The 13,392-nt window shown below is 60.4% G+C and overlaps 2 protein-coding genes across 3 annotated transcripts in view; both read right to left on the bottom strand.

The window, feature by feature from the left end:
- CARD14 (caspase recruitment domain family member 14) overlaps positions 1–13,392 on the bottom strand; it is a 23,695-nt gene extending 10,303 nt beyond the window's left edge. Inside the window, exons 1-12 of one of the 2 annotated variants that reach the window (XM_059671456.1) lie at positions 12,952–13,392; positions 12,688–12,818; positions 10,947–11,597; positions 9,557–9,761; positions 7,556–7,774; positions 6,002–6,139; positions 4,833–5,158; positions 3,742–3,909; positions 2,866–2,985; positions 2,242–2,367; positions 1,753–1,902; positions 237–353 (exon numbers count right to left, since the gene is read on the bottom strand). In XM_059671456.1, the coding sequence (XP_059527439.1) occupies positions 237–353; positions 1,753–1,902; positions 2,242–2,367; positions 2,866–2,985; positions 3,742–3,909; positions 4,833–5,158; positions 6,002–6,139; positions 7,556–7,766 (1,356 nt within the window). In that variant the 5' untranslated portion in view covers positions 7,767–7,774; positions 9,557–9,761; positions 10,947–11,597; positions 12,688–12,818; positions 12,952–13,392. Of the gene's footprint in view, positions 1–236; positions 354–1,752; positions 1,903–2,241; positions 2,368–2,865; positions 2,986–3,741; positions 3,910–4,832; positions 5,159–6,001; positions 6,140–6,348; positions 6,600–7,555; positions 7,775–9,556; positions 9,762–10,946; positions 11,598–12,687; positions 12,819–12,951 lie in introns of those variants that run through there. The other variant, XM_059671454.1, reaches the window with a different exon arrangement.
- Positions 11,621–12,677, bottom strand: LOC132219185 (large ribosomal subunit protein uL1m-like). Its single transcript, XM_059671461.1, has one exon. It carries the CDS (start codon positions 12,671–12,673, stop codon positions 11,690–11,692), a length of 984 nt encoding a protein of 327 aa, XP_059527444.1. The 5' UTR covers positions 12,674–12,677; the 3' UTR covers positions 11,621–11,689.

Raw genomic sequence — 13,392 nt, 5'->3', positions numbered from 1 at the left:
CCTCACAATAAATATAAAAAATAATCTTCCCACTTTACATAGAAAGTGATCAAGGCCCTGAGAGACCAGGGGACTGGCTAGTGAGGGTCACGTGCTGATGGGTGGGCTGTGCAAGGTGCTGAGTGAGGGCCTGGATGCAGCCCCTGGTCCACTGAAGTCTCCCTTCAGCACCTCCTATGCGCCGGGCCCTTCCGGCTGCACTGGCCTGTCCCCAGGAGCGGAGGGCGCCGCTGTACCTCGGAGGAGCTGAGGCAGCTGCCGTCACCGTCGTCCCGCGGGCAGATGGCGAACATGCGCACCAGCCGCTGCTTCCCCCTCCGCCAGGGCTCCCTCGGCCCCGCCTCCTGCTTGGGCTGCAAAGGCGCCAGACGGGCTGGTTAATTCAGGAAAGGGTCCCCTCTCGGGGTTTTTACCCAGGCACCACCCCCAGCTCCACCCTCTCCTGGCTTCCAGTCTGGGTCCGCCTCCTCCCAGCCTGGGACCCCCGGCTGGCCACCGGGATGCAGAGCACTGGGCTTGGGGGGTGGCACTGCATTTCTAGTCGAGGGTATACGTCAGGGGTGGGAACCTTTTGGTGCCCAGCAGGTGTGGCTCAATGACGGAGCATCAATCTATGAACCAGAAGGTCACGGTTCACTTCCTGGTCAGGGCACAAGCCTGGGGTGCAGCCTCAATCCCCAGTAGGGGGCATATAGGAGGTGGCCGATCCATGACTTTCTCTCATCACTGATGTTTCTATCTCTCTCTCCCTCTCCCTTCCTCTCTGAAACCAATAGAAATATACTGGAGGCCCGGTGCACGAAATTCGTGCGTGGGTACAGTCCCTAGGCCTGAGATCAGGGCCTTCTTCCCTGGCTGCCTGCAGCTGGCCCCGCCCCCCACTGCCACCCACCCCCGGTTCCCCGTTCGCCATCAGGCAATCGGAGCCTGCCAGCCGGGAAAGGGACCAAGAGGTGGTCAGTGCGCCTCATAGTGACTGGTCGGGCGGTCGTTCTAGTCATTCCACCTAATTTGCATATTGCCCTCTTATTATATAGGATTTTAAAAAGAAAACATCTTTTAAAATTAGCCTGCTTTATTTGATCAAACATTTAATTAACTCGCCCCTAATGCCTTGGTAGGGCCAGACCAAATGATTTTGTGGGCCTTATATGGGCTGGGCGCTCCCCACCCCGTGCACACAGTTCTTTCCTGGTTACACACCTGGTACATAATGTGTGTACGTGTGTCTATACACACTGCACATGGAAAATGGGGGGGCAGACCAATCAGAAAAGAGAAATTCACGCCCCTCCAACACGCAGACCCGCAGTCAGCAGTGTGCGCCTGCCCGTCAGTCTGCTCTGTGCATACGTGTGTTTTGCAGGTGGCTGATGCGGGAGGGTGAGGAGGAAGGGCTGGGCTGTGCACTCAGAGGACAGGGCCCCTGCCTGTACACCAGGTGCCTGGACTGGAGCTGCCAGCCAGACCGTAACTAGGGCTTCTATAGTCGTTTTAGCTCAGCTTCGTCTTTCTTTCCTCAGCCCAACACCACACCCGACAGGTTCCAGAACCTTCTGTCGGGCCACCCCTTCCAGGACGTGCATGACATCATCATGAACGGAGAGGTAGAGCAGCCCCAGCTGCCCACTGTGCGTCTCCAATGCCTGCCACCAGGGCTCGTGCATGGGGCCCAGCTTGCCTCCCACCGGCCCCCTCCCCCCCACGCACAGGCTGCCCCTGCTCCCAGGCACATGGCAGGGCAGGACTCACCCCTTGTGCCGACTCGGCCTGCAGCTGGCGGAGCTGCTGGCGCAGGTCGCAGCCCTGGTCCGTGAGCTCGAACACCTTCCGGCGGAGTGCATCCTTCTCCGCCAGGCTTTGGGCAATCTCCACCTGGGCGGCGTCTCGGGCCGCGTAGGCCTGCGGGCCGGGACACAGGGCGCCCGGGGCATGAGGCGGCGGCGAACACTGGCTCACCCGCAGGCACATGCCACGGTTCACAATCGTGTCACGTGTGTGGGTGTACCACTGCCCAGAGTGAGCACAGAAATGAAGGGAGGCCCTAGACGTGACCTCTAGTCTCGGACAGTGAGCACGTCAGCAGGTGACAATGGAGGGAGTTGAGAAACCGCCTGGACCAAGGAGGAAGACTCCAAGTCTGGAAGCAGCTTCCACGGAGGGCAGGGCAGGCGGCACGAGGCCGCCAGCCCCCAGCTGCCGGCAGCTCCTGTTCTCCCGGCCCCGCCGCCTCTCCAGTACCTGGTCCCGCTCCTTCTGCAGCTCGGCCACCTGGCCCTGCAGGGCGGTCACCTTCTCCCTGTAGATCTCGCAGTCCACCCTGGTCTTCTGGAACTGCAGCAGGGTCTGCTCCTTCTCTTCCCAGAACTGGGCCGAGGGGTGAGAGCCGTGGGGGACAGAAGGAGGAGGAACAGGGTGAGCTCGTGCGATTTCCAGGAGCACCGCAGAGATGCTGTGCCCACCAGATCCACCAGACGCTGAGCCATCCGGATCCGCGTGGGCGCTGCGCGTGGCTGTTTTGTACATCCCGTGCCCAGAGCAGGGCGCAGAGGTAACTCCTCTCACCTGCGCATGCTCGTCCACCGGCCGTCTCCCCACCGTCCCCTCACCATTTGCAGCCACTCATCAAACCCCCAGCTCTCACCGGGCCCCATGCACCTGCACCTGCACGTGCCCTTGTTCTCACCGCCTATGTGCCTGACCTGTTTGCTCGTCACCCACCCGCTGGCCGTGGACTGTGAGTTGGTGCTAACGCAGCTTCGACCCAGGAATAAACTAACGAGTGACCCGTTACTTAGGCAAACTTGGTCTTAAGCTCAGCATGGACTGAAAAGCCCGTCTCCCCGGCGTGAAGCCCGCGGTCACCTGCTTCCGCTGCCGCTCGGCGGCCACGGCCCGCGCCCTCAGCGAGTGGATGCGGTCCACCATCTCCTGCTTGCTCTCCAGGGCCTCGTCCAGGCTCTGCTCCAGGATGTCCTTCTCCGCCTGGGCAGGGGGTCAGCGGCCTGCTCCACACGCCTGCCCCTGGGAAGCTCGTCCCAGGAACGGGGGCTGGAGGCTGCTGGCGAGTGGGTGAGTGACATTCCTGCCCAGGAGGCCGAACAGAGGCCTGGGGGTGGGGTGGGGTGGGGGGAGGAAGCTGCCCTTGGGCTCTGCTGGGCGTGGCCGGCAGGGCTGGAAGGTGCTGGAGGCCCAAGCCTCTCAGGGCAGAGCCTCCTGCTTTAGGCACTTGCAGGGGAGCTCCCGAGAGGGACCCAGCCACACGGGACTCCTGGCTCACTCTGCAGGTGGGGGAGGGCGCGGGGAGGGGGCCGGAACGCAGGATGGCGAGCTCTGTGCTGAGCAGGCATCTCCCGAAGGAACAGCTCAAAAGCAGGTACTTACTGAGTCAAAGAAACGGGAAGGGCTGGGGGGCTGCCCAATTCCGGGCGCTGGGGTCCCTGACCCTGCATCCAGAGCTCCCCACTCTCGAATGCAGCGCCTTCTGCAGGCAAACAGGTTTCCTTCCCTGTCCCCCAACTTTGAAGTGAACCCCACCACTTGTAACCAGCCCAGTCCTCTCCGAGGCAGCTGAGCCGTGGCAGAGGAGCTGAGCGACGTCGCTCTAATCCCGCCAGTGCCGGGGCTGGGGCCGGCGGGCTGTCACTGTTTCCATTCCCGGGCCTCTAGCCTCCCTCCCCGGGGACGTCAGAAGCTCAGCCTCAGGGGCACGGGGAGAAGTGGGCCGTGGGCCGGGCCTACCAGGCTGAACGTCAGGGAGCGGAGCTTCTCGTTCTCCTCCTTCAAGCGGCTCAGCTCCTCCGCTCCGGGCTCCAGGCCGTCCGCCATCTGTAGGGACCGCTCTCGGAACGCCCGCTCGCAGGAGGCAGATAGCATCTGGCGCTGCAGCTCCTGCTTCGTCAGGTAGAGCTGCGGGGACGAGAGGACAGGAGCCGGGCAGGAGGAGTGAGCATCCCGGCCAGGCCACGCCAGGCTCGGGGACACTGTGTGTGTGTGGGGGGGGGGGGGGGCGGGGTGCACAGAAACATACGGGGGGGGGGAAGCGGGCGCAAATGACAAAGTAAGGTGTGTGGGTGTCCTCTGTGCCACTGTATTGTTTAAAATAAATTTGAAATTATTTCCAAATAAAATGAAAGAAAGGTGCCCTGGCTGGTGTGGCTCAGTGATTAGAGCACTGGCCCATGCACCAAAGGGTTGCGTGTTCAGTTCCTGGCCTGCACCTTTTTGCAGGTTTAATTTTTGGCCCCCATCGGGGCGCATGTAGGTGGCAACCGATCCATGTGTCTCTCTCACACTGATGTTTTTCTCCCTCTCCCTCTCTTTCTCTCCCCCCCTTCCACTCTCTCTAGAAAAAAACAATGGAAAAATATCCTCAGCTAAGAGTTAACAACAACAAAAGAAAAGCCAATGCCATCAAGGCAGAAAGCAAATGAATATTTAAAGAACCTACAAATCACTAGGATAATAATCCCCCACAGAAACGTGAGTAAAAGACATTGTTGGGGTTCGAGGGGCTCCTAACAGGACCAGCTGAGACACCGCACACCCACAGCTGGAGGGATGAGGCCTAGGGGGACGACTGCGGAGCTCAGAACAGCCAGACCTGCCCCGGGCCCCAGACACAGGCAGGCAGGCCTCCCCACCGTGGGCACGGCACCCCAGCCAGGCCTCGGGGAATCACAGGGCAGGCTCCTTGCAGGTCAGTGACGGGAGGGGTCCCCGGTGGTGGAGGCGAAGGGTCAGCTTCCTGCAGGGGCGCCTCAGCCAAGGCTGGCGGGCAGGGAGCTCTGGGTGGGCCGGGGGCGAGTGCGAGGCCGGCGGCGCAGCAGCACCTCCTCCTGCAGGCCGCGGCAGCGCGTGCTGGCCAGCTCCTTCTCCTGCAGCGCGTTGCTGTAGTGCAGCGAGAGGTTGAGCATCTCGTCCTTCAGCTTCAGCACCTCGTGGAAGTGGGCGCTGACCTCGCGCTTCATGCGGCCGTGGTCGGCCTCCAGCTGCTGCAGGCCCTCGGCCCGGGCCTCGGCCTGGCCCAGGCGCTCCTGCAGCCGCCGGCATTGCTGCGCCAGCGCCTCCCTCTGCCCCTTCTCCTGGCTCAGCTCCTCCTGCAGGCTGCCGATGGCCCCGGCCAGGCATGCGGTCAGCTTGGACGTCTCCATGAGCCCTGCGGGGAGCTGGGCATCACCACCCTGCCCGCTCCCCGTCCTCCAGGGCTTTGCTTCCTGCCCCGACTCTCAAAAGGGCCCACCCTATCTGTCGTCTCCTTCACGGCTTCCGGGCTGAACTACACCCGAGATGTGGGTAAATAAACCGCGTGATTCCAGATTTGGGTACAAGGTCTACCCAGTGTTGGCTGCCCTGTGTGACCCGCTGTCCAGACCCCTGCCCCTCCTCAGCCCAGACGTGCTTAATGCTAACAGTCTCACGTCATCCTAAAAACAGTAACGGGACCGTAAGTCTGCGTAAGAGATCTCGAGGCAGCACAAGCACAGCCTGCGAGGCGCCGGACAGGAGCCTCCTCTGGTGCAGTTTCCAGGGCTCCTGCCTGCCCTCTGACCTCCCACCTCCCTCAGTGCCCCCAGGGAGTCTGGGATTACTACCCCCACCACCCACGCCCAGTGAGCCCTCACTTAGCGGGCTGAGCACAGGCACAGGGCTGCGGCCTGCACTGCCCCCTCTGGCAGGCACTACTCTCGGCCCAGGCCTCGCCAGGACTGGGCCTGCCACCCCAGCACAGCCCCCAGCGGGCCTGGGAGCTCTTCTGGGGAAAGGACACGTCCCCGTGCCCGCGCTGTGAAGGCCGCCCCCTTGGTGCTGCCTTAGGGACAGACTCTTCCTCCGGGCCCAGCAGGGCCTCCCTCTCCGACCCGCCCCCTGCAGTGCGCGGAGGGTCTCCTCCCCCGAGTGCTGGACGGGGCAGGACGGACCCTCTGTCTGGGTCTCGGGAAAAGGGTTGGGGACAGAGGTGACCAGGACCCGGAGGCTCCGATCGCAGGCCAGCTCTCACCACTGAAGGTGCTGAAGTCCACGTCGGGCTGCAGCCCGGTGACCAGGGTGTAGACGTCGGGGTTGTGGAACTTCAGGCTCTCCAGGAAGGCGAGCGCCCCGTTCTTCCCGCGTGCCCTCAGCAAGTCCAGCAGGTGTCCTTGGGGGACAGGACAGTCTGGGCTGACAAGGCACCGGGTGGGCTTCCCCACGAGGGGTGGGCGCGCTCTGCCGCGCAGGCCCCTCTGCTGCCACAGTGCAGTGTCTCGAGACGGGCGAGGCCGGCATTTATTGAGCAGCTACTATGACCCGTGTGCTCAGAGCTGGAGATAAAAGGCTAAGGAAGATGAGGGTCGCTCCGAGACCTACCAGGTGTGCTGGTGGACGCGTGGGTGTGCGCACCCAGCTCGGGGAGGAAAGCAGCAAACGGCAGCACCAGGGCCCGGCCCACCAGCCCCCATCGCTCTCAGCTTGGATTCTGAGGCTCATCAGGCAACCGGCAGAAAGTGTCCTGTCAGTAGCTACCGCCCACCACTGGCTCCCCACGGCCCGGCCCTGACCGCCCACCGCCGGCTCCCCACGGCCCGGCCCTGACCGCCCACCGCCGGCTCCCCACGGCCCGGCCCTGACCGCCCACCGCCGGCTCCCCACGGCCCGGCCCTGACCGCCCACCGCCGGCTCCCCACGGCCCGGCCCTGACCGCCCACCGCCGGCTCCCCAGGGCCCGGCCCTGACCGCCCACCGCCGGCTCCCCACGGCCCGGCCCTGACCGCCCACCGCCGGCTCCCCACGGCCCGGCCCTGACCGCCCACCGCCGGCTCTCCAGGGCCCGGCCCTGACCGCCCACCGCCGGCTCCCCACGGCCCGGCCCTGACGCCCATTGCCGGCTCTCCACGGCCCGGCCCTGACGCCCACCGCCGGCTCCCCACAGCCCGGCCCTGACCGCCCACCGCCGGCTCCCCACGGCCCGGCCCTGACTGCCCACCGCCGGCTCCCCACAGCCCGGCCCTGACTGCCCACCGCCGGCTCTCCAGAGCCCAACCCGGACTTTGAGACAAGTATCTTAGAAACTGACTCAATTCTCCTAAGAAGGTGATATGGTGATGCTATGAGCGTCCCAGTTCTGAATGAATAAACAGACGGTCAGTTGGGCTGGAACAGGCGGCTGGCCCCCAGGAGTGTCCGCCAGTGGGACCTGACTTGGAAGAAGGGTCTTCGCGGGTGGAATTAGTGTGACCGTGAGCGGCGCGCATGCTGCACAGCCTGGGGGGGCGTGTCCAAGGACAAGTGTCAGGAGAGGGAGGGAGACACGCAGAGAGGCATGTAGACCAGGCAGAGGCTGGAGCGACAGCTGCAGCCGAGGGGGCCGGGGCCACAGCCAAGGGGAGCCGGGGCCACCAGAAGCTGGCAGAGGAGGAAGGGTCCTCCCCTGGAGCCACCAGAGGGAGGGGGCCCCGCCCACACCTTAACTTCAGACCTTCAGCCACCGTCTTTGTGGTCCTTTGTTCGGGCGGCCCCAGAGAGACTAACACAGGGCCCCCCGCCCCCTCCCCTCGGCCCCGCAGCGCAGGCTCACCCACTCTCATGGCCGAGTTGGTGAACCGGGGGCTGTGCAGCACCTCCTCCTCGTCCAGCTGGCCCAGCACCTTGGCCTGGCGCAGGTAGGGGGTGAGGCGGCTGGGGCAGATGCTGCGCACGATCCTGTGGCGGTGGCTCTCCGTCATCTCCCACAGCGTCTCCTCGTCCAGGGCTGCCAGCGAGGAGTGCGTGCGGTGCAGCTCCGCCATGGCCGGACCTGGACGGAAAGGGCGGTGGCGGAGGGCTGTCAGTGCAGGGCTCCTGGTCATCCTCCCCTTGGACAGGCAAGGAAGGAGAGGACCCCCCAAGAGGACGACGACACCAGCCCGGCCCTGGTGTCCCGTGACCGGGGGGAGGGGCACCCACTGCACCTGGGGCAGAGGGAGACCTGGCTTCTCTGGCTCTCGGACGCGGATCTGCCTCTGACACACAGGCTGCTGCCTGGCCCGACCGGCACTGGCTTAGGAGGTGGATCTAGACCACAATCCTCCGCAGGGGGGCGCAGGAGGGAGCGAACCCCTGGACTCTGTGTCCGCAGCACGGATGTGCACAGGCAGACAGCCGTGTGCCTCCGGGCAGCACCGCCCTGGGGGGACGTGAGGCTGGAGGAGCTGGCACCCAGAGGCAGTGCCCGGGGCCCACATCCATCAGTGGGAAGCAGGCCGGGGGCTGGGCCTCGCAGAGGGTGGACCCTGTCACTTTCAGCAGCCCCAGGACCCTGGCACTGAGACACCTGGGCGCAGCGCTACAAACGCCATAAAACTAGGATGGCTCTTGGGGGTGAGCAGTCAAGGCCACACCTCTCGGCTAGTGTGTGTGGGGGGGTGAGATGGCCAGGCATCTGAGGGCTGAGCTGCGGGGCCTGGCAGATCCTGGCTGGGTCCCAGGTCCAGTCTGTGCGGATCTAGTGCCTGCCGCAGTCACAGCCCTCCGAGCAGAGAGCATGCTGATGGGCGGGACCCAAGCCCTTGTGCTGGGGGGACCTCAGCGGGCCCCTCCCACTCCCGCCAGAGCACACCTGCCCTGCTCTGGAACCACAGTGGCCACACTGCGCTCCCCGGGCACAAGGCCTTTAGCCTATTAATCCAGGTAACTCACTCTAAAACGGCTGTGAGCTGTGGACAAGCATAGAAAACAGCCCGCAAACGGCAGCGCCCGCGCCCCTCCTGGACTTCAGATCCCTGCACTAGTCCCCCTGCCCCCTCCCCTCCTGCCCGGACGGGTGACAAAACACACAGCACTGGGCGTGACTATGAAACAGCCACCTCGCACCCAGCGTCTCCTGTGAGCTGTCACTGTAGACAACGGCATCCGCTGGACAGGGCGCCGCCCTCAGCAGGGGTTAGGGTTTAGTGTGGCCACATCCACCTTCTTGACTGCAGGCTGATTCAGTGATAGGCAGAAAGCACGGAGATGCACTGATGGTCCTATGGCTGCGCATTACATTGTTTCTTTTTCTCATCACACTTGTGCGTGAAGTCCTCGTGCACAGGTGGGCATAGGTGGGCACAGGGGGCACAGGGGGGCACAGGGGTACAGAGGGGACACAGGTGGGCACAGAGGGGACACAGGGGGGACAGGTGGGCACAGGGGGGACAGAGGTGGGCACAGGGGGGACACAGGTGGGCACAGGGGGGACACAGGGGGGACAGGGGGACACAGGTGGGCACAGGGGGGACACAGAGGGGCACAGGGGTACAGAAGGGACACAGGTGGGCACAGGGGCACAGGGGGGACACAGAGGGGAGAGGTGGGCACAGGGGGGACAGAGGTGGGCACAGGGGGCACACGGGTGGGAGTGTTTGCCCTGGACCCGAGAACCCTGTCATCTGGTCCTGTTAAAGGGATGACAAGCTTCCTGCTGGAGCTGAATGCTCCTGAGAGGTATGTGCAGTGAATGCTCCAACAGCAGAGCACGTGAGCGTGTAAACCAAGGAAAATGGGAATGGCCGCTGCAGAGCCCTCCTCCCACGGGGCCCGGCCCACAGCGCACACTCACCGAGACGCGCACACCCGGCCGCGCAGGAGCTGCTGGCGTGCAGTGGGCCCGTGTCCCCTCCCGGCTGCAGGCTCAGGTTCCTCTGCGGGTTCCCGGCCGCGGGCAGGGCTGGGCAGGAAGAGCCTGCCAAACCAGTGCCCAGGGCATCTGACGAGACTTCACGCCATGTGACTTGCTCCAAAACTCAAAGTTCAGGTCCCAGAGACTAGTGCGAGGGGAAAGGCAAACTTTGACCCAGGAAACAAAGGCACGGACCTTCCACTGGCTCTGCCCGGTACGCAGAGCGCCCGCCGCACTGGGAAGCCGGGGTCTGGGAGAGAACGGGGCCCTGTAGCCTCCGATGCCAGTGTGCGGGGGCCTTACCTCTGGCCAGACCCCACTGACCCCTCCCCTCAGGGTTGTTGCTGGAGGGAGGGCCTGTGGGACAGGGGACGAGGGGGGTGAGGATGGGGGAGGGGGCAGGCCCTCGAGTCGGTCTGTCCCGCTGCCCCTGGGCAGCGCATTCCATTTCTGCAGGGGACAGTCCATGGATGCTCATGAACCAGGGTGCTGTGGGTTCGGTGGTGTCCCCACAAAAGATAGGTTCAAGTCCTAACCCCTCAACACCTGTGGGTGTGACCTTTTAGGAAATAGGTAGCGGCAGACGTAACCAGGTTAAGATGAGGTCATGAGGTCGAGCCTGAAGCCCTCTATGACGGGTGTTCTCATGGGAAGAGGAGACCCAGACACACAGGAGGGCCACCAGGCTCGGTCCCCTGTCCGGGGGTGCTCTGCCCAGGAAGCTGAGTGCTCCCTGCCACTGCCCCTTCCCTCTGCTACTTCCTGCTCATTCCTGCATCTCAGCTCCCTGGGGCCCCGGGGTGCCTCTGGCGCAGCACAGGCATCAGGGCTGCCCTCATGCCTCCTAGAGCAGCGGTCGCCAGCCGGTGTCTGCCTGCGGACCACTGGTCCATGAGGTTCATAAGGTTGGCGACCGCTGTTCCAGATGACAGGCAGATGGCGCACGTGTGAGTGCAGCCGCCTCCCGCCTCCCGTGTCTGACTCAAAGATCACCAACATGTGAAACCAGCCGAGCGGGGAAGGGCTGAAGGAGCAGACCCGGTCTCTCCCCGTGCCTCACAAAATGAGCCACAAATGAGGTTTCCTAAACCCAGAAAACTCCCTCCTTCCTCTCTCTTTCCTCCTGGGCACCAACGCGGACATCAGAGTCCAAAACAAGCATCCTCATCCCTCCCAACCCACACTGCCCTCCTTGAAGGTGGAGCTGCGCCAGAGAGCGCCCATGCACTTAACCAAACCCAACGGCCCCACACAGGCTCCACCCCCCTCGGGAGGGAGACACCCCCCCAGGACACCCCCTTCGGGCCTGCCCACCCTCCCCAGTGCTGACCTGCTCTCCGCGGGACCGGACCGGCTCCATGCTGCGCTTCCTGGTCCTGCAGAAGGGACGCTGGGGCGCTGGGGCGGTCTGGGCTGAACAGCAGCAGGCGAGCAGGTCTGACAGGCAAGCCCGCCTGGCCCTGCCCCGGAGGCGACGCCTCACATGAGGCTGCACGCATCACTGAGCCCCGGGACATTCTCACAGCAGGGCTGTGTGCGGAGCTGCAAGAGCCATGGGAAGCTTCTGGAAACTGCCTGCGCATCTGGCCTCAGCGTGGGGGATCCTCTCCCGCTTGTGAACAGCTGGTTCATGATAAATCCCTCGGACGACGTCCTGGCACCATCAGGACTCATTCTGCAGCCTCTTCCGTCTTCACCATCAGCCGGAGTCTCAAGCCAAGCCTGTCACACGCACAGGCCAACACGGGCCAAATAAACAAGGTGCAAGTGGATGTGGCCGCAAAAAAACAAAAGCTTCAGTTTTCTTTGAAACGTAGGTTTATTCCGATAGAGACATGCTGAATACAAAGGGCTGAAATGAATGAATGACTGTTAACATAAAATGATAGAACATTTTAATAAAAATTAACATTTTTTCTTAAACATTCACTTACCAGACACTGGATAACTGCACAAATTAATAAGCGTAACGCAAATAAACCTATTTTTTTTTTTTTTTTTTTAGAAATTATAGTTTTATGATTTTTCTGTTGCTTCTTCATCCACTATGAATAATTTCACAATACAACACTTTCAGGCAGCTTCTTTGCTACTTTCTTTGGTTTCCACTTCTTTAGGCAACAACGGCTCCATCTTTAGTAACAAACCTTCGCTTGTCGAACTACGAAGGAAAGCTCGTACCACAAAGGGTCCCAAATTCAGCGGTCTGTGCCTACAAACGTCATTGATAACAGCTTGCAGATTGGCAGTTATCTGGTCACTTGACATATCCAGTGTTGCTATTTTGGTCGAGAGAAAGTTCTCCCTTTCTTCATCTACCTTAATTTCAATTCCAGTTTTAAATAATTCAAGCATTTTGGGGATGTCACGGCCAATGGAATTTCGATTAAGCTTTGGAAATCTTTTTTTCAGTTTCTTCTTTAATGGATTAAGCTCGGGCATAATTTCTGGAACAGCCACATAAAAGTCTGGCTCAATTTCATCATCCAAAATCTTCTGAATCAGATTAGTTCCTCCTGCAAACGCAGCTCCATGTTCTTCTGCTATTTTAATCTCTGATGCATTCCCTGTAAATACAGCAACTTTATTGATTTCTGAAACGAATGGGTATGGCAAACTAACAACACTGGCAAATGGCTCCACTTTTTTCTTCTTCCCCAGTGCCACACCCAGTGTCAAATCAAGATAAACACCTTGCTTTGGATATGTAAAGTCCAGAATTTGAAATTTCTTAAGTAAATGAATAGCTTTCTCCACCTCATAGATCTGTCTTGGATATAAGCGTTTTAAGTGAACATCATCCTCAGGTTCATCTTCCATAAAGGGGATTGACTTTATTTTTTCTATGTCATCTTGTTTTTCATTTGATGCTTTTTCTTTGGTACCTTTTTTTGTTTTCTTTTCAGGCCTCCTAGCAGCCGCAAAATGTCTATTAGGCACATGAACACATGCAGAACAAGGATAAAGAGGTGTCTGATAAGCCATCTTGGAAAGATTATGCCTTTGACGTATCCAGACTCTACTGAGGCACCTGACGGCCGCCGCCATGTTGACCATTCCGGATTGTCAACCTATTTTTCTTGTTTACCAAGAGCGAAATATTTCCTGTGGCGCACACCAAAAAAGTCAGTCCAAGACTAATGATGTGGCCTTCGGCTGCTAAAATATTCGCTGCGAGTATTAGTGGAGGAAAATGGTGCGCCTGCGCATAAGGGAAATGAATGCAACACGATTATAGCAATCGGTCATTAGCAAATGTAGTTTATTATTAATTATTACATATAACAGGGTATTGTAAAAATTATGAAATTTTTATTAAAACCTTTCTTGCATACTGTTATATTGGCTGGGCCCCCAAAATATTCGTTGCGCGCCGCACTTGACATGCTTGCTCTAAGCAATTCCAGGGGATCCTCTAGAATCGCCATTCGATGGTCACTACTTAGATTTGGATAACCGTCTTTCTTTCTTTCTTTCTTTCTTTTTTTTGATCGATTTCAGAGGAGAGAAAGACAGAAACATCAATGATGAGAATCATTTACTGGCTGCCTCTTGGCATATTGTGCATTCCAATTCCTTGCTGGTTTCTTGCCTGCGTCCCACTGTGAGCCTGTCATCCCCAGAGGACAAGAGTTCTTGTCTTTCTTGTGTAGAACCAGGTCATCTTCCATCCTGGGGCATCCTGGCTCCTCTCACCTCAAAGAAAGACCACCCTGAAGTGGCCACTAAGGCAACCATGATGCACTTCAACTCCACTCCATCACCTGTAGACCTTT

Source organism: Myotis daubentonii, chromosome 16 (genome assembly GCF_963259705.1).
Source record: "Myotis daubentonii chromosome 16, mMyoDau2.1, whole genome shotgun sequence".
Classification (NCBI taxonomy): Eukaryota; Metazoa; Chordata; class Mammalia; order Chiroptera; family Vespertilionidae; genus Myotis; species Myotis daubentonii.
This window is presented reverse-complemented; position numbering and strand designations above follow the sequence as displayed.